Source organism: Salmo salar, chromosome 04, assembly GCF_965601325.2.
Source record: "Salmo salar chromosome 04, fSalSal1, whole genome shotgun sequence".
NCBI lineage: Eukaryota > Metazoa > Chordata > Actinopteri > Salmoniformes > Salmonidae > Salmo > Salmo salar.
The window spans coordinates 90200895-90219106 of NC_138294.1; the positions used below are offsets into that span (position 1 = coordinate 90200895).

At 45.0% G+C, this 18212-nt stretch overlaps 1 protein-coding gene across 1 annotated transcript in view; it reads left to right on the forward strand.

Moving 5' to 3' along the window:
* Positions 1-18212, forward strand: part of LOC106603982 (protein phosphatase Slingshot homolog 2) — a 58674-nt gene that overhangs the window by 5942 nt on the left and 34520 nt on the right. The window contains exons 2-3 of the mRNA XM_082974806.1: positions 12277-12320; positions 17965-18077. Coding sequence (XP_082830932.1) covers positions 12277-12320; positions 17965-18077 — 157 coding nt within the window. The remainder of the gene's footprint in view (positions 1-12276; positions 12321-17964; positions 18078-18212) is intronic.

Here is an 18212-nt window from a genome sequence, read left to right on the forward strand (position 1 = left end):
GGGTTTCATCCTCCCAGGCTGATGTAGGATTGTTTAGGGCCAAGTAATATTATTAATAATAATTTATTATATTTCTAATAATAAAAACAAAGTAAAAAAAATAACTACATCACTGTGTGCTAGCAGTTATATATCTGTCAATCCAATTCCTAAAATGTTTTTCTCTTCAGCTCTTGAATTTGAAAAGTGGAACAATAGTAGTGGTGGACTTCTCCCCTCTTCTTGTCACGTCCTGACCAATATTTAGGTATTATTTCTATTATATTTGGTCAGGACGTGGCAGAGGTATATTTGTTTTGTATTATGGGGTTTTGTGTGTGGTGTAGTGGGGTGTGTTAGTTTGGTATAGGTTCTAGGTTTGTTTTTCTATGTGTAGTTTTGGGTGCTGGACTCTCAATTGGAGGCAGGTGTTTCTAGTTGCCTCTGATTGGGAGTCCTATAAGTAGGTGTGTGTTTGTTTGGTTTTCGTGGGTAGTTGTCCTTGCACTGCATTGTAGGAGCCTGCAAGACTGTTGCTGTCGTAAGTTCTGTTTATTGTTTTTTCAAGTGGATGCTTTACGTGTTTTTTATTTAAATAAACATGAGTGTCCACAATCCCACTGCGCCTTGGTCCATTCCTAACGACGGACGTTACAGAACTACCCACCACCAAAGGACCAAGCAGCGGAAGAGGAGGAAGCCACAGGAGAACAAAATGGAGGAATGGACATGGGAGGACGTCCTAGACGGCAAGGGAGCCTACACCTGGGAAGAGATCCTGGCCGGAAGGGATTGCCTCCAATGGGAACAGGTGGAGGCACTCAGGAGAGTGGAGGCAGCTGGACAGAGGAACCAACGCGAACGTTATGCTGGAACACGGCTGGCGAGGAAGCCGGAGAGGCACCCCCAATACATTTTTTGGGGGGAGCACACGGGTAGTTTGGCCAGGCCAAGGAAGAGCCGTAAGCCAGCTACCCGTGACTACAGGGAGGTGCGTATGAGGTGGAGGGCGCCATGTTACGCTGAGGTACGCACCATCTCGCCTATACGGACGCACAGCCCAGTCCGCCCGGTACCAGCGCCCCGCAGGTGCCAGGGCAAGGTGAGCATCGAGCCGGAAGGGGTGATGCCAACCCTGCACTCAAGACCGCCAGTGCGCCCTTTCGGTCCGGTGTTTCCCGCTAGACGCACTAGCATGGAGGTGCGTGTCTCCAGGCTGGCACGTCCAGTACCAGCCCCACGCATCAGGCGTCTAGTGTGTCAGTCCAGTCTCGCCAGTCAAGAGTCACCAGAGCTGCCCGCCAGTCGTAAGTCTCCAGAGCTGCCCGCCAGTCGTAAGTCACCAGAGCTGCCTGCCAGTCAGGAGCCGCCAGAGCCGCCCGCTAGTCAGGAGCCGCCAGAGCCGCCCGCTAGTCAGGAGATGCCAGAGTTGCCCGTCTAACCGGAGATGCCAGAGTGGCCCGACTGCCCGGAGCCGCCAGAGTGGCCCGACTGCCCGGAGCCGCCAGAGTGGCCCGACTGCCCGGAGCCGCCAGAGTGGCCCGACTGCCCGGAGCCGCCAAAGTGGCCCGACTGCCCGGAGCCGCCAGAGTGGCCTGCCTGTTCGGGGCTGCCAGAGTGCCCTGCCTGTCTGGATAAGCCCGAGTGGCCCTCCTGTTCTCCGGCCCAGCCCGAGTGGCCCTCCGGTCCTCCGGCCCAGCCCGAGTGGCCCTCCTGTCCTCCGGCCCAGCCCGAGTGGCCCTCCTGTCCTCCGGCCCAGCCCGAGTGGCCCTCCTGTCCTCCGGCCCAGCCCGAGTGGCCCTCCTGTCCTCCGGCCCAGCCCGAGTGGCCCTCCTGTCCTCCGGCCCAGCCCGAGTGGCCCTCCTGTTCTCCGGCCCAGCCCGAGTGGCCCTCCGGTCCTCCGGCCCAGCCCGAGTGGCCCTCCAGTCCTCCGGCCCAGCCCAAGTGGCCCTCCTGTTCTCCGGCCCAGCCCGAGTGGCCCTCCGGTCCTCCGGCCCAGTCCGAGTGGCCCTCCTGTCCTCCGGCCCAGCCAGAGTGGCCCTCTGGTCCTCCGGCCCAGCCCGAGTGGCCCTCCGGTCCTCCGGCCCAGCCCGAGTGGCCCTCCTGTCCTCCGGCCCAGCCCGAGTGGTCCTCCTGTCCTCCGGCCCAGCCCGAGTGGTCCATCTGCCAGGGTCAGCCCGAGTGGCCCGTCTGCCCGGCGCAGCTAGCGGCGCCACCAAAGTGGGCGACGCCAAAGGTGGAGCGAGGTCCACGTCCTGCACCTGAGCCACCTCCAGGATAGGTGGGTTGGGGAGGGAGGGTGTAGCACAATGCCGTCGTTGACGGCAGCCACCCTCCCTTCCCTCCCTTATTGTTTAGGGGGTATTGCTTTTTGGTTTTGTTGGGGTAATGGGGATTTTTTGTGTTTTCTTTTAAGGTGCATTCCGGGGTCTGCACCTTTAAGGGGGGTAATGTCACGTCCTGACCAATATTTAGGTATTATTTCTATTATATTTGGTCAGGACGTGGCAGAGGTATATTTGTTTTGTATTATGGGGTTTTGTGTGTGGTGTAGTGGGGTGTGTTAGTTTGGTATAGGTTCTAGGTTTGTTTTTCTATGTGTAGTTTTGGGTGCTGGACTCTCAATTGGAGGCAGGTGTTTCTAGTTGCCTCTGATTGGGAGTCCTATAAGTAGGTGTGTGTTTGTTTGGTTTTCGTGGGTAGTTGTCCTTGCACTGCGTTGTAGGAGCCTGCAAGACTGTTGCTGTCGTAAGTTCTGTTTATTGTTTTTTCAAGTGGATGCTTTACGTGTTTTTTATTTAAATAAACATGAGTGTCCACAATCCCGCTGCGCCTTGGTCCATTCCTAACGACGGACGTTACACTTCTGGAACAATAGTAGTGGTGGACTTCTCCCCTCGTCTGGAACAATAGTAGTGGTGGACTTCTCCCCTCGTCTGGAACAATAGTAGTGGTGGACTTCTCCCCTCGTCTGGAACAATAGTAGTGGTGGACTTCTCCCCTCGTCTGGAACAATAGTAGTGGTGGACTTCTCCCCTCGTCTGGAACAATAGTAGTGGTGGACTTCTCCCCTCGTCTGGAACAATAGTAGTGGTTTCACTTCTCCCCTCGTCTGGAACAATAGTAGTGGTGGACTTCTCCCCTCGTCTGGAACAATAGTAGTGGTGGACTTCTCCCCTCGTCTGGAACAATAGTAGTGGTTTCACTTCTCCCCTCGTCTGGAACAATAGCACTGAAACTAAAGGAGTATTTACCTTATTTGGTCTATACCTGAAGGGCCTCGAGCAGGTTTGGTCTTTCATGTTTTTATACTTCAGCAACGAAGTCAGGTAAGTTGGAAGCTTGTGGAGTAGGACTTTGTAAAACAAAAAGGTAATAATGAGGTGATCTACGGTAGAAATACTTTCCCATTGTTCCTCAAAAATGCCACGTATGATATTCCATTTTTTAGCTCTGAGTCTCTACTTTTATCCAATATAAAAAAAAAACTATTTCAAATTTTGCTAATATGACCGACTCGAGGTGGTGAGTCACATATTAGTAAAAAGTAAAAAGTTCATTTAAATTACTTAGGAATGGTGGACACTTTGGAGAGGTGTGTGGCAGTTTTAATGAGGACCAACCAACCATTTGATACAGGATGCAGTTGTGAGTATTAAAACTGTCACCTGTGATAAAACGAAGGGTGCTATAGTAGATGGCATCTAAAGGTTTAAAAGTAGTTGCTGCAGCAATCTGGTAAACGGTGTCACCATAGTCAAGAACTCGCAGAAAAGTTGACTGTACAATCTGCTTCCTGCTATTTAGGGAGAGGAAAGATCTATATAAAAAAATAAGCCCCATTTAAATCTAGGCTTTTTAACTAGCTCAACCTCATTTATTTTTTTAAACATCAAGTTTTTGTCAATCCAAATACCGAGGCTGGAACCCAATCGATGGGAGAACCATCCAATGAATAAATAAATATGTAGTTCATCTGAAACATTTTTCTTTTGGCGAGAATTCGAGAACAACAAAACAACAAGTTTTAAACCTACCAGGGCTTTCTGTAAGGCAAACAAAGTCACATTGCAGTTCTAACAGCCTTGTCAACAGTTGGGTCAATGGCATATACAGTGAAAATATTCAGACCCCTTGACTTTTTCCACATTTTGTTACGTTACAGCCATATTCTAAAATCGATTTAAATACTATTTTTTTCCTCATTAATCTATACACAATACCCCATTATGACATCACAATACCCCATAATGACAAAGCGAAAACCAGGATTTTAGCAAATGCATTACAAAAAAAAAAAAAACAGAAATACCTTATTTACATAAGTATTCAGACCCTTTGCTATGAGACTCCAAATTGAGCTCAGGTGCATCCTGTTTCCGTTGATCATCCTTGAGATGTTTCTACAACTTGATTGGAGTCCACCTGTGGTAAATTCAATTGATTGGACATGATTTGGAAAGGCACGCACCTGTCTATATAAGGTAACACAGTTGACAGTGCATGTCAGAGTAAAAGCCAAGCCATGAGGTCGATGGAATTGTCTGTAGAGCTTAAGGCACAGATCTGGGGAAGGGTACCAAAAAATGTCTGCAGCATTGAAGTTCCTCAAGAACACAGTGGCCTCCATCATTCTTAAATGGAAGAAGTTTGGAACCACCAAGAATCTTCCTAGAGCTGGCCGCCCGGCCGAACTGAGCAATCGGGGGAGAAGGGCCTTGGTCAGGGAGGTGACCAAGAACCCAATGGTCATTGATAGGGCTCCAAAGATCCTCTGTGGAGATGGTTGTCCTTCTGGATGGTTTTCCCATCTCTGCAGCACTCCACCAATCAGGCCTTTATGGTAGAGTGGCCAGATGGAAGCCACTCCTCAGTAAAAGGAACATGACAGGTTGGAGTTTGCCAAAAGGCACCTAAAGGACTCTCACACCATGAGAAACGAGAGTCTCAGGTCTGATGAAACCAAGAGTGAACTCTTTGGCCTGAATGCCAAGCGTCACGTCTCGAGGAAACCTCACACCATCCCAACGGTGAAGTATGGTGGTGGCAGCATCATGCTGTGGGGATGTTTTTCAGCGGCAGGGACTGGGACACTAGTCAGGATCAAGGGAAAGATTAACAAAGCAAAGTACAGAGAGATCCATGATGAAAACCTGCTCCAGAGCGCTCAGGACCTTAGACTTCGGCGACGTTCACCTTCCAACAGGACAACAACCCTAAGCACACAGCCAAGACAACACTTTGGGAAAAGTCTCTGAATGTCCTTGACGGGCCCAGCCAGAGCCCGGGCTTGAAACCGATCAAACATCTCTGAAGAGACCTGAAAATAGCTACGCAGCAACACTCCCCATCCAACCTGACAGAGCTTGAGAGGATCTGCAGAGAAGAATGGGAGAAACTCCCCAAATACAGGTGTGCCAAGTTTGTGTCGTCATACCCAAGAAGACTCAAGGCTGTAATCGCTGCTTAAGGTGCTTCAACAAAGTACTGAGTAAAGGGTCTGACTTCTTATGTAAATGTGATATTTCAGTTTAGTTATAAAATAATTACAAAATTCCTAAAAAAATTCCTAAAAACCTGTTTTTGCTTTGTCATTATGGGGTATTGTATGTAAATTGATGAGGGGGAAAAAAAGTATAATCCATTTTAGAATAATGCTGTAATGCAACAAATTGTGGAAAAGGTCAAGGGGTCTGAATACTTTCTGAATGCTCTGTATATCTGCCTCAACGAGGACTATCCGGAAGCTGTGCGCCAGAAGAGGAAAGAACTGATCCCAGCCATGAAAGCTGCCAGAGCACGTGGCGACATCGCTTACATCTGCTATGACAGGCTCATTGTTCACCCTCCCTCCCAGAAGCCTGGAAGGGATGAGAGAGCCAAGCCTTTGGGTTCATAGCTTCAACCCCTCAGCACAACACACACACACACACACACACACACACACACACACACACACACACACACACACACACACACACACACACACACCACACACACACACACACACACACACACACACACACACACACTAACTGATTAATGGACTGCTGAATGTATATTTTTTTCTCTTGCTTTGTCTGCTCTTTTCAGTAGTATGTCTATATCTGATAAGCTACCCAGGAAAGGGATGAAAATAGCCCATATTAATATATGTAGCCTAAGAAATAAGGTTCATGAAATCAATTACTTGCTAACGTCAGATAACATTCATATATTAGCCACTTACTTAGATAATTCATTTGATGATACATCAGTAGCAATACAAGGATATAACATTTATAGAAGAGACAGAAATGCTTATGGGGGAGAAGTTGCTGTATATATTCAGAGCCATATCCCTGTAATGCTTAGAGAAGATCTTATGTCAAGTGGTATTAAAGTGTTATTGAAGTGTTGTGGTTGCAGGTTCACTTGGCACATCTAAAGCCTTTTCTTTTGGAGTGTTGCTATAGGCCACCAAGTGCTAATAGTCAGTATCTAAATAACATGTGTGAAATGTATGATGTTAACAGAGAGGTCTGCTTTCTTGGGGACCTGAATATTAACTGGTTTTCATCAAGCTGTCTGCTCAAGAGGAAGCTTCTCACTGTAACCAGTGCCTGTAATCTGGTTCAGGTTATTAATCAACCTACCGTGGTGTTTACAAACACTACAGGAACAACTTCAGACACTTGTATTGATCACATTTGTACTTTGTTCTAAAGCTGTATCTGTACCCAGTGATCACAATATAGTGGCTAAATCCAGGAAAGACAAAGTTCTGAAAGCTGGGCCCAAAATAGTGTATAAGAGCTCATAAAAAATATTTTTTTTGTGACTTATGTGGATGATGTTATAAATATTTGTTGGTCTGATGTGATTAATAAGGTGCATCCAGACGCTGCACTTGATGAATTTATGAAATAGTTTTTTCCTATTATTGATAAACTGACTGTTGGAACTGTTAAGGCTTCATGGATTGAGGAGGAATTGAAAATGGTATGGTTAAAAGAGATGGGACAAAAGGAGTGGCTGCACATCTGGCTTACTGCAAATTTAAGAATGTATGTGACTAAACTCAACAAAAAGAAGAATAAACTGTATTATGAAGCCAAGATCAATGATATAAAGAATAATGGAAGAAAAAAAAGTTGCAGTACTTTAAATTAAATTATGGGCAGAAAGACAAATTCAAATCCATTTTCCATTAAATCAGATTGCTTATTCATCACAACCATTTGATGTTGCCAATTATTTTAATGATTACTTCATTGGAAAAGTGGGCAAACTTAGGCAGGAAATGCCAACAACGAATAGTGAGCCGTCGTACTCGTATATAAAATAATGAAAGAAAAGCATTGCAAGTTTATATTTTGTAAAGTTAGTGTAGGAGATGTGGATTATTTATTTTTTGTTATTGATCAATAATGACAAACGTCCTGGCATTGATAACTTAGATGGAAAGCTACTGAGGATGGTAGCTGACTCTATACCCACTCCTATCTGTCATATCTTTAATCTAAGTCTAGAGGAAAGTCTTTGTCCTCAGGCCTGGACGGAAGCCAAAGTCATTCCGCTACCAAAAGAGTGGTATAGCGACCTTTTCCTGATTCTAACAGCAGACCAATCATCTGTTTGACCAAATACAATGCTTCTCTGTAAACAAATTAACAACAGACTTTCCAGCATGCTTTATAGAGAATGGCACTCAACATGTACTGTACTGACAAACATTTCTGATGATTGGTTGAAAGAAATTGATAAGAAGACTGTGGGAGCTGTACTGTTCGATTTCAGTGCAGACTTTGACATTATTTACCATAACCTGTTGTTGAGAGAACTTCTGTGTTATGGCTTTTCAACCTCTGCCATATCGTGGATTCATAGCTATCTATCTAATAAAACTGAGGGTTTTCTTTAATGGAAGCTTCTCTAATGTCAAACATGTAAAGTGTGGTGTACCGCTCGGCAGCTCTCTAGGCCCTCTACTCTTTTCTGTTTTGGAATGGGTAGCGAGTAATAAACTGGTCCTGAACATCTCTAAAACTAAGAGCATTGCATTTGGTATAAATCATTCCCTAAGTTCTAGACCTCAGCTGAATCTGGTAAGGAATGGTGTGGCTGTTGAACAAGCTGAGGAGACTAAATTACTTGGCGTTACCTTAGATTGTAAACTGTCATGAGCAAAACATATAGATTCAATGGTTGTACAGATCGGGAGAGGTCTGTCCGTAAAACAGAGATGCTCTGCTTTTATGACACCGCACTCCAAAAAGCAAGTCCTGCAGCCTCTAGTCTTGTCTTATTTTGATTATTGTCCAGTCGTGTGGTCGAGTGCTGCAAGGAAAGACCTAGTTAAGCTGCTCTTCATTGTAATCAAAGGGCTAATATACATACTATGCATGCCAGTCTCTCTTGGCAGAGTTGAGTTGAGGTCGAGACTGACTGCATCGCTTCTTCTTTTTATAAGAAACATTAATGCATTAAAAATTCCAAATTATTTGCATAGTCAACTTACACACAGCTCTGACACACACACTTACCCCAGATGAGTCTGACATGCCCAGGTCAGAAATGGAGGTCCCGGCTACAAGAGCCAACCGCGACGTGAGACAAGCTTTGCCGGTTACAGCCAGCTAACCTAGCTAATCGGAGCTAGCATGCTAATGGGTCCGGGGTCCGGCAAAAAAATCCAGCCGAACACGGCATGTTAAAAGCAGCACCGACAACGTGGTCCCCAAAAACAAAACACTTAAAAGGTTTTAAAAGTATAAAATGTAAAAAGTGTCTTTAGAAATATTAACTTAGAGTAACGTTTATTTTTGTTGCTGAGTTTACACTCACCCACTCATACACACATCTACCCTCACACCACTCATACACACTGCTACCCTCACCCCCTCAACCTAATAACCCACCACCATGTTTCTCGTTGTTGTCAGTGCTTATCCTTGAACTGTCTCGTGACCAGTTGAGCCAGTTTGGAGTCAACGACAGTGCTGAGTTAGAGGTCAGGGGGGAGAACTTTCCTCGCCAGAATGTGTGGATCTTGCACCCCCCCCCCCCACACACACACTGTGTCCCATGACTCGATGTGTGTGTGTTTGTGACATTCTGACTGTGAGATGTCTATAAAGATGCCCGCTGGGTGTTCTCTCTCTCTCTCTCTCTCTCTCTCTCTCTCTCTCTCTCTCTCTCTCTCTCTCTCTCTCTCTGGAAGCCTGTGGTGAACCTGGCCAGCTCCACTGCTGTGTTGCCATAACAACAAGGGCCTTTGAGAGCCACACACTGCTGCTGTAAGAGTCCATGGAGTCAAGGGAATCCAGCACTCAGTAGATCACTACAGCCTTTCTTCTCTGACTGATGGGCTAAGTGGTCCATCTCTCTGGCGGTGGGGGATTCACCTCATCTCTCTGGCTGAGGGGGATTCACCTCATCTCTCTGGCTGAGGGTGGTGGGGGATTCACCTCATCTCTCTGGCTGAGGGTGGTGGGGGATTCACCTCATCTCTCTGGTTGATGGTGGTGGGGGATTCACCTCATCTCTCTGGTGGTGGGGGATTCACCTCATCTCTCTGGTTGATGGTGGTGGGGGATTCACCTCATCTCTCTGGTGGTGGGGGATTCACCTCATCTCTCTGGTTGATGGTGGTGGGGGATTCACCTCATCTCTCTGGTGGTGGGGGATTCACCTCATCTCTCTGGCTGAGGGTGGTGGGGGATTCACCTCATCTCTCTGGTGGTGGGGGATTCACCTCATCTCTCTGGTGGTGGGGGATTCACCTCATCTCTCTGGCTGAGGGTGGTGGGGGATTCACCTCATCTCTCTGGTGGTGGGCGGGATTCACCTCATCTCTCTGGCTGAGGGGGATTCACCTCATCTCTCTGGTTAAGGGTGGTGGGGGATTCACCTCATCTCTCTGGTAGTGGGGGATTCACCTCATCTCTCTGGTGGTGGGGGATTCACCTCATCTCTCTGGCTGAGGGGGATTCACCTCATCTCTCTGGCTGAGGGTGGTGGGGGATTCACCTCATCTCTCTGGTGGTGGGGGATTCACCTCATCTCTCTGGGTGGTGGGGGATTCACCTCATCTCTCTGGTTGAGGGGGATTCACTTCATCTCTCTGGCTGAGGGTGGTGGGGATTCACCTCATCTCTCTGGTGGTGGGGGGATTCACCTCATCTCTCTGGTTGAGGGTGGTGGGGGATTCACCTCATCTCTCTGGTTGAGGGTGGTGGGGGATTCACCTCATCTCTCTGGTGGTGGGGATTCACCTCATCTCTCTGGTTGAGGGTGGTGGGGGATTCACCTCATCTCTCTGGTTGAGGGTGGTGGGGGATTCACCTCATCTCTCTGGCTGAGGGTGGTGGGGATTCACCTCATCTCTCTGGCTCAGGGTGGTGGGGGATTCACCTCATCTCTCTGGCTGAGGGTGGGGGGGATTCTCTTCATCTCTCTGGCTGAGGGTGGTGGGGGATTCACCTCATCTCTCTGGCTGATGGTGGTGGGGGATTCACCTCATCTCTCTGGTGGTGGGGGATTCACCTCATCTCTCTGGTGGTGGGGATTCACCTCATCTCTCTGGTTGAGGGCGGTGGGGGATTCACTTCATCTCTCTGGTGGTGGGGGATTCACCTCATCTCTCTGGTGGTGGGGATTCACCTCATCTCTCTGGTTGAGGGTGGTGGGGGATTCACCTCATCTCTCTGGTTGAGGGTGGTGGGGGATTCACCTCATCTCTCTGGTTGAGGGTGGTGGGGGATTCACCTCATCTCTCTGGATGAGGGGGATTCACCTCATCTCTCTGGCTGAGGGTGGTGGGGGATTTACCTCATCTCTCTGGTGGTGGGGGATTCACCTCATCTCTCTGGCTGAGGGGGATTCACCTCATCTCTCTGCTGCATGCTCTGGTTTTCCTACCTGTCCTATCCTACAGATGCCTTACAACATACATACACACATTATGACTGACACACACACACACACACACACGCTGTAAAACAAACCCTCAGTGTTTTGCATATATGTAAATGTCCCGAGCAGGGAATCTATGCTGCTCCTCTCACTTCCTGTCCAGACAAACACAACAGCCTGGCCACTTCCTAGGTATCTGACCACACTGGCCAACACACACTGCATTTGAATTGGCTGTCTGTGAACACAATAGTAACCCTGACAACACAACTTCTCCCTACTCTTCATGAAGTTCTGTTTTGAAGGCTCTGGTCATAATTTCTTTCAGTCAGTCTAAACATGAATGGTTCTCTTTTTTTTTATGTGCTATTTATTTAATGTATTTTTTTATGCCGGTAGATTTAACTTGTTTATAGCTGTGTTGGTACTATGGAGATCAGCTTAGATGTGTACCAGGTCAGTGACAGTCAGGAAGAACACTAAAATTGGACCCAGAGGATCTTATTGTCTTGTCAGAAACCCACTGAAGGAAGTAGTGGTGGGTGTGTCTCTGTGTGTTTTGGTTGTCATCTCTCTCGGACCGCGCCTTTATAAACAGACTGAGGCCATTTTCCTAGAGAGAGAAATTAAATCCAGTCTGAACGGCTTGTCTCTCGATCTCTTCTCTAATAGGAGTAGTTAGGCTGTAGTCTGTCTCTGCTCTAAAAGGGGTAGTTAGACTGCAGCCTGTCTCTGCTCTAATAGGGGTAGTTAGACTGCAGCCTGTCTCTCTGCTCTAATAGGGGTAGTTAGACTGCAGCCTGTCTCTCTGCTCTAATAGGGGTAGTTAGACTGCAGCCTGTCTCTCTGCTCTAATAGGGGTAGTTAGACTGCAGCCTGTCTCTCTGCTCTAATAGGGGTAGTTAGACTGCAGCCTGTCTCTCTGCTCTAATAGGGGTAGTTAGACTGCAGCCTCTCTCTCTGCTCTAATAGGGGTAGTTAGACTGCAGCCTGTCTCTCTGCTCTAATAGGGGTAGTTAGACAGCAGCCTGTCTCTCTGCTCTAATTGGGGTAGTTAGACTGCAGCCTGTCTCTCTGCTCTAATAGGGGTAGTTAGACAGCAGCCTGTCTCTCTGCTCTAATTGGGGTAGTTAGACTGCATCCTGTCTCTCTGCTCTAATAGGGGTAGTTAGACTGCAGCCTGTCTCTCTGCTCTAATAGGGGTAGTTAGAGTGCAGCCTGTTGTAGTCATTCTCTGTTTAGTGTGTGTTTCAGGGTGTGAGAGAGTTGGTCATTCGCTAGACTAGCTGACGACACTGATACTATGTGTTGGCTTAACAGGCTGCGTGTTGGCTTAACAGGCTGCGTGTTGGCTTAACTGGCTGCGTGTTGGCTTAACTGGCTGCGTGTTTCTCTCCTCAGGAGTCCGGCAGTGGGGAGGAGGACCGGCGCTCTCAGCCTAGGAGGTAAGACAGACACGCCCCGTGTGACATCATCACCTTTGTTTGTAACACTGCAAATGTCACTCTGACTGATTTCTCAGTCTGTGATTTTCTCACCTGTGCTATTGTGGCATCAGAGAAATGTCCTGTGTCGCAGTGACAACACGAACAGCACCTGTGACTAGGGTTTTCACAAAATCCCGTTTGGAGGATTCCCGGAATCAAGAGGTAATAAGCAGGAAATACGGAAACCTGTAACCAGGATTTCTGGAAATCCAGTGAATTTATTTAAAGTTTTGGTTATTTTGCAACCCGCATTGTGACATAAAGAACTCCATCGGCAGTGAGACGTCGTAATGAACTCCTGTGTGAGAGTTCTGTCCAGTGCGATTGTGGCGTCTCAATGCAGTATTCTTCTTTTTGTTGCCGAGGGCAGTGAGTGTCTGAGCTGTGGAGTTGTTGTAGATCAGGTTTGTCCTGTCTCTGTTCACCACAGACTCCCAACTGAACAGCTCTCACATAACACTGCGTGTGTGTGTGTGTGTGTGTGTGTGTGTGTGTGTGTGTGTGTGTGTGTGTGTGTGTGTGTGTGTGTAGGGCTTGGAATTTCCTTACCATACGATAGTATCACGATACTTAGGTGCTGATACGATCTGTATTGAAGTTCTCATAATTCTATATGTATTGCGATTCGATTTTGCGATTTGACGTTCCAAACCTATTGCTCACTATATGTCTGCTGCAGAGAAACAAGAGAGAGCATGATCAATTATTTTTGATCAGTAATGGAAATAAAAGTGCTGAAAACATATTGGCTCATTATTTAAGGAGAAGATGGGGAACAAGCTATAGGATGAAAAGACGTGTTGGCGCCAGCACAGCCGACTAGCACTAGCTAATGCTACTTATAGTAGCAAGCACAGCCGACTAGCACTAGCTAATGCTACTTATAGTAGCAAGCACAGCCGACTAGCACTAGCTAATGCTACTTATAGTAGCAAAAACACACAACATTTGTGTGTTTATTTTGACACCTCACAAAGCAACTGTTTTGATGATGCAGAGGTTGTTGAGTCTGCTCTTCACAAATCCTCATTGTCAGCCCTAGCTATGGAAACACCATGTCCCTAGTATAACATAAGGTTGTATACAGGGCTGTGACAGTAATTGTCAGCCCTAGCTATGGAAACAACATGTCCCTAGTATAACATAAGGTTGTATACAGGGCTGTGACAGTAATTGTCAGCCCTAGCTATGGAAACAACATGTCCCTAGTATAACATAAGGTTGTATACAGGGCTGTGACAGTAATTGTCAGCCCTAGCTATGGAAACAACATGTCCCTAGTATAACATAAGGTTGTATACAGGGCTGTGACAGTAATTTTCAGCGCTAGCTATGGGAGTGTTCACTAATGATTATATGTAATTGTTTTGTTAACTTAGTCTTTCTATTAAACGTTCTGCATCTCCTCCTCTTTCCAACTGTCCTTTTTATGCTCCAGCAGTTATCTGCACACGGTGGAGAGCGCTATGGCACTAGAGTAAAGAAATCGTTTGATGTGTGGACTTTTCTTTTTTACAAGGCAGATTGCTTGTAAATAAATAAATCGTTATTTAAAAAAAAAAAGGTGGGAATGTATCTGATTTTAATTATTCAACAGCAGTCGACAAGGTTGTTCTGGCTCTGGCCTGTTGCCCAGAAGCTAGGATATGCATATAGTTGGTAGATTTGGATAGAAAGCACTCTAAAGTTTCTAAAACTGTTAAAATTATGTCTGTGAGTATAGTAGAACTGATGTGGCAGGCGAAACCCCAAGGACAAACCATCACCCAAAAAAAGAATTCAGCCTACCACTATTTGCAATGGCTATCACTTTTATTATAAGGCCAAGTCCTCCCAGATTGCAGTTCCTAGAGCTTCCACTAGATGTCAACAGTCTTTAGAAAGAGCTTCATGCTGGTTTTTGGAAAAATGAGCCAGAAATTGTAGTTTTTCTAGGTGGCTCCCATTTTGGCTGTAGTGTTTCCAAGCACGTGAATGAGAACGCGTTCTTTGGTATTTTTCTCCGGTAAAGACAATACCGATTCTCCGTCTTAAATTTTATCGTTTATTTATGTGTGAGGGTACCTAAGGTTTGATTATAAACGTTGTTTGACTTGTTTGGAAAAGTTTATTAGTAACGTTTGGGATTCATTTTGTATGCATTTTGATGAAGGGAAACTGGGTGGATTATTGACTGAAGCGCGCCAACTAAACTGAGTTTTTATGGATATAAAGAAGGACATTATCGAACAAAAAGACCATTTGTGATGTAACTGGGACCTTTTGGAGTGCCAACAGAAGAAGATCATCAAAGGTAAGGCATTTTTTATATCGCTATTTCTGACTTTTGTGTCGCACCTGCCTGGTTGAAATATGTTTTTCATGTGTTTGTATGCGGGGCACTGTCCTCAGATAATCGCATGGTTTCGTTTTGCCGTAAAGCCTTTGAAATCTGACACAGCGGCTGGATTAATAAGAAGTTAAGGTTTATTTTGATGTATTACACTTGTGATTTTATGAAAGTAAAATATTTATAATACTGTAGTTTGAATTTCGCGCTCTGCGATTTCACCGGTCGCAAATGGGTCTTGGTCGCAAATGGGTCTTCCAAATGGACAATGACCCCAAGCATACTTCCAAAGTTATGATTTAAGGACAACAAAGTCAAGGTATTAGAATGGCCATCACAAAGCCCTGACCTCAATCCTATAGAAAATTTGTGGGCAGAACTGGTAAAGCGTGTGTGAGCAAGGAGGCCTACAAACCTGACTCAGTTACACCAGCTCTGTCAGGAGGAATGGGCCAAAATTCACGCCACTTATTGTGGGAAGCTTGTGAAAGGCTACCCGAAAACGTTAAACAATTTAAAGGCAATGCTACCAAATACTAATTGAGTGTATGTAAATTTCTGACCCACTGGGAATGTGATGAAATAAATGAAAGCTGAAATAAATCATTCTCTCTACTATTATTCTTACATTTCACATTCTTAAAATAATGTGGTGATCCTAACTGACGTAAGAAAGATCATTTTTACTAGGATTAAATGTCAGGAATTGTGAAAAACTGAGTTTAAATGTATTTGGCTAAAGTGTATGTAAACTTCCAACTTCAACTGTATGTACAGTGTGGTGTCCCTCAGGGCAGTTGCCTTGGGCCATTGCTCTTCTCTATTTTTACTAATGATTTGCCACTTGACTTACAAGAAGCTAAAATGTATTCTGATGATTCCACACTCTACACATCAGCACCTACAGCCAGTGAGCTCACTGAGACTCTTAGCAAGGAGTTACAGTCAGTGTCAGAATGGGTAATTAACAATACATGGGTCTTAAATACACTGCCTTCAGAAAGTATTCACACCCCTTGACTTTTTCCACAATTTTGTTGTTACAGCCTAAATTTAAATGAACATTTGTTGTCACTGGCCTACACACAATAACCCAAAATGTGAAAGCGGAATTATGTTTTTTGAGATTTTTAAAAATCAATAATTAGCTGAGATGTCTTGAGTCAAAAAGTGTTCAACTCCTTTTGATATGGTAAATCTAAAGTCCAGGAGTAAAAATGGGCTTAACAAGTCACATAATAACTTAGATGGGGACTCCCTCTGTGTAATAATAGTGTTTAACATGATTTTTGAATGACTTCCTCATCTCTGTACCCCAAACACACAATTATCTCTAAGGTCCCTCAGTCGATCAGTGCATTTCAACTACAGATTCAACCACAAAGACCAGGGAGGTTTTCCAATGCCTCCTATTGGTAGATGGGTAAAAAAAAAGCAGACATTGAATATCCCTTTGAGCATAGTGAAGTTATTAATTACACTTTAGATGGTGGATCAATACACCCAGTCACTACAAAGATACAGGTGTCCTTCCTAACTCAGTTGCTGGAGAGGAAGGAAACCGCTCAGGGATTTCACCATGAGGCCAATGAGTTTAATTGCTGTGATATGTGAACTGAGGATGGATCAAGAACATTGTAGTTACTCCACAATACTAACATATTTGACAGAGTGAAAAGAAGGAAGCCTGTAAGGAATAAAAATATTCCAAAACATGCATCCTCTTTGCAACATGGCATTAAAGTAATATTGCAAAGAATGAGGCAAAGCAATTCACTTTTTGTCCTGAAAACAAAGTGTTATGTTTGGGCAAATCCAATAAAACACATTACTGGGTACCATTCTCCATATTTTCAAGCATAGTAGGGGCTGCATCATGTTATGGGTATGCTTGTAATTGTTAAGGACTGTGATGTTTTTCAGGATAAAAAAGAAACGTAAAGAAGCTAAGCACAGACAAAATCCTAGAGGAAAACCTGGTTCAGTCTGCTTTCCACCATACACTGAGATGAATTACATTTGACATTTTAGTCATTTAGCAGACGCTCTTATCTAGAGCGACTTACAGTAGTGAATGCATACATTTCATACATGTATTTATTTTTTGTACTGGCCCCCCGTGGGAATCTAACCCACAACCCTGGCGTTGCACACACCATGCTGGCGTTGCAAACACCATGCTCTACCAACTGAGCCTCAGGGAAGACTGGGAATTCACCTTTCAGCAGGACAATAACCTAAAACACAAGGCCAAATCTACACTGGAGTTGTTTACCAAGAAGACAGTGAATGTTCCTGAGTGGCCGAGTTACAGATTTGACGTAAATCTATGTCAAGAGCTGAAAATGGTGGTTCCTCACAAAGATCAACAACCAACTTCACAGAGCTTGAAGAATTTTGAAAAGAATCATGGGTAAATGTTTCACAATCCAGGTGTGGAATGTTCTTAGAGACACCCAGAAATATATATTCTTTAAATAGTTTCTAAAAACATGTTTTTACTTTGTCATTATGGGGTTGTGTATGTGTGAGAGAGAGGTGGGTGAGAGAAATAAAATCTATTTAATCCATTTTGAATTCAGGGTGTAACACAACAAAATGTGGAATAAATCAAGCTGTGTGAATACTTTCTGAAGGCACTGTACAAGGTGTGACCATTGAACAAGTTGAACTAGGAGTGACATTGATCATGATCAAGTCATATTGACAAAGTTGTTCTGTGTTTTTGACATAAATCATTATATATTTAATAATTATTTATATATTATGTAATTAGAAAGAATTGCCTTCATGTTTCCATGGTGGGATTTTGCTTGCAGGCTACTGTGAAGCAAGGTAAGCCACATATGAAATAAAACATTTCAGGTTTCAAACAATGAAGTATGTTTTCAAAATGCATACTGCCTCCAGCTCATATTGTAAAGTGGTGGGTGATGTGCTCTGATAACTTAAATGGCGAATGGGAGAAATAAAAAATAGTATCTATTTTTTAACTGTGCACCTAAACTATTTCTAACACCCGATTGCGCATTTAGAATTGTTGGGCAATGAACGGGCTTTATAAAAAGTCACGTTTTACTCCAGCAGCAAGGGGCTGAGGAGCTGCAGAAGAAATCCCGCTCAAAATAGGCTCTGAATGCAGTGCGTGTGTGATAGTTCTGTTGGTTAAATAAGCATGATGAGTTTTTTTTTTTTATTATTCCAAAAGCCGGCAATTGCCCGCTAACCAAAACCCTGTCCTCTCTCTCTCCCCCTCTCCCTTCCTCTCTCCAGTATCAGTGAGAGCTTCCTGACAGTAAAAGGCGCCGCCCTCTTCCTGCCCCGGGGAAATGGCTCCTCCCCTAGCTCTACCTCCCGCTTCTCTCACCTCCGCAGCAAACATGCAGGTACAGTACAGAGTACAGGCATCATAGGGCATTATGGGAAACGGAGCACAGAAGCTTTATGTTCAATCAATGAAATGTATTTTATAAATCCCTTTTAGCCATTAGCAGTTATCACAAGGTGTTGTACTGTAGGCC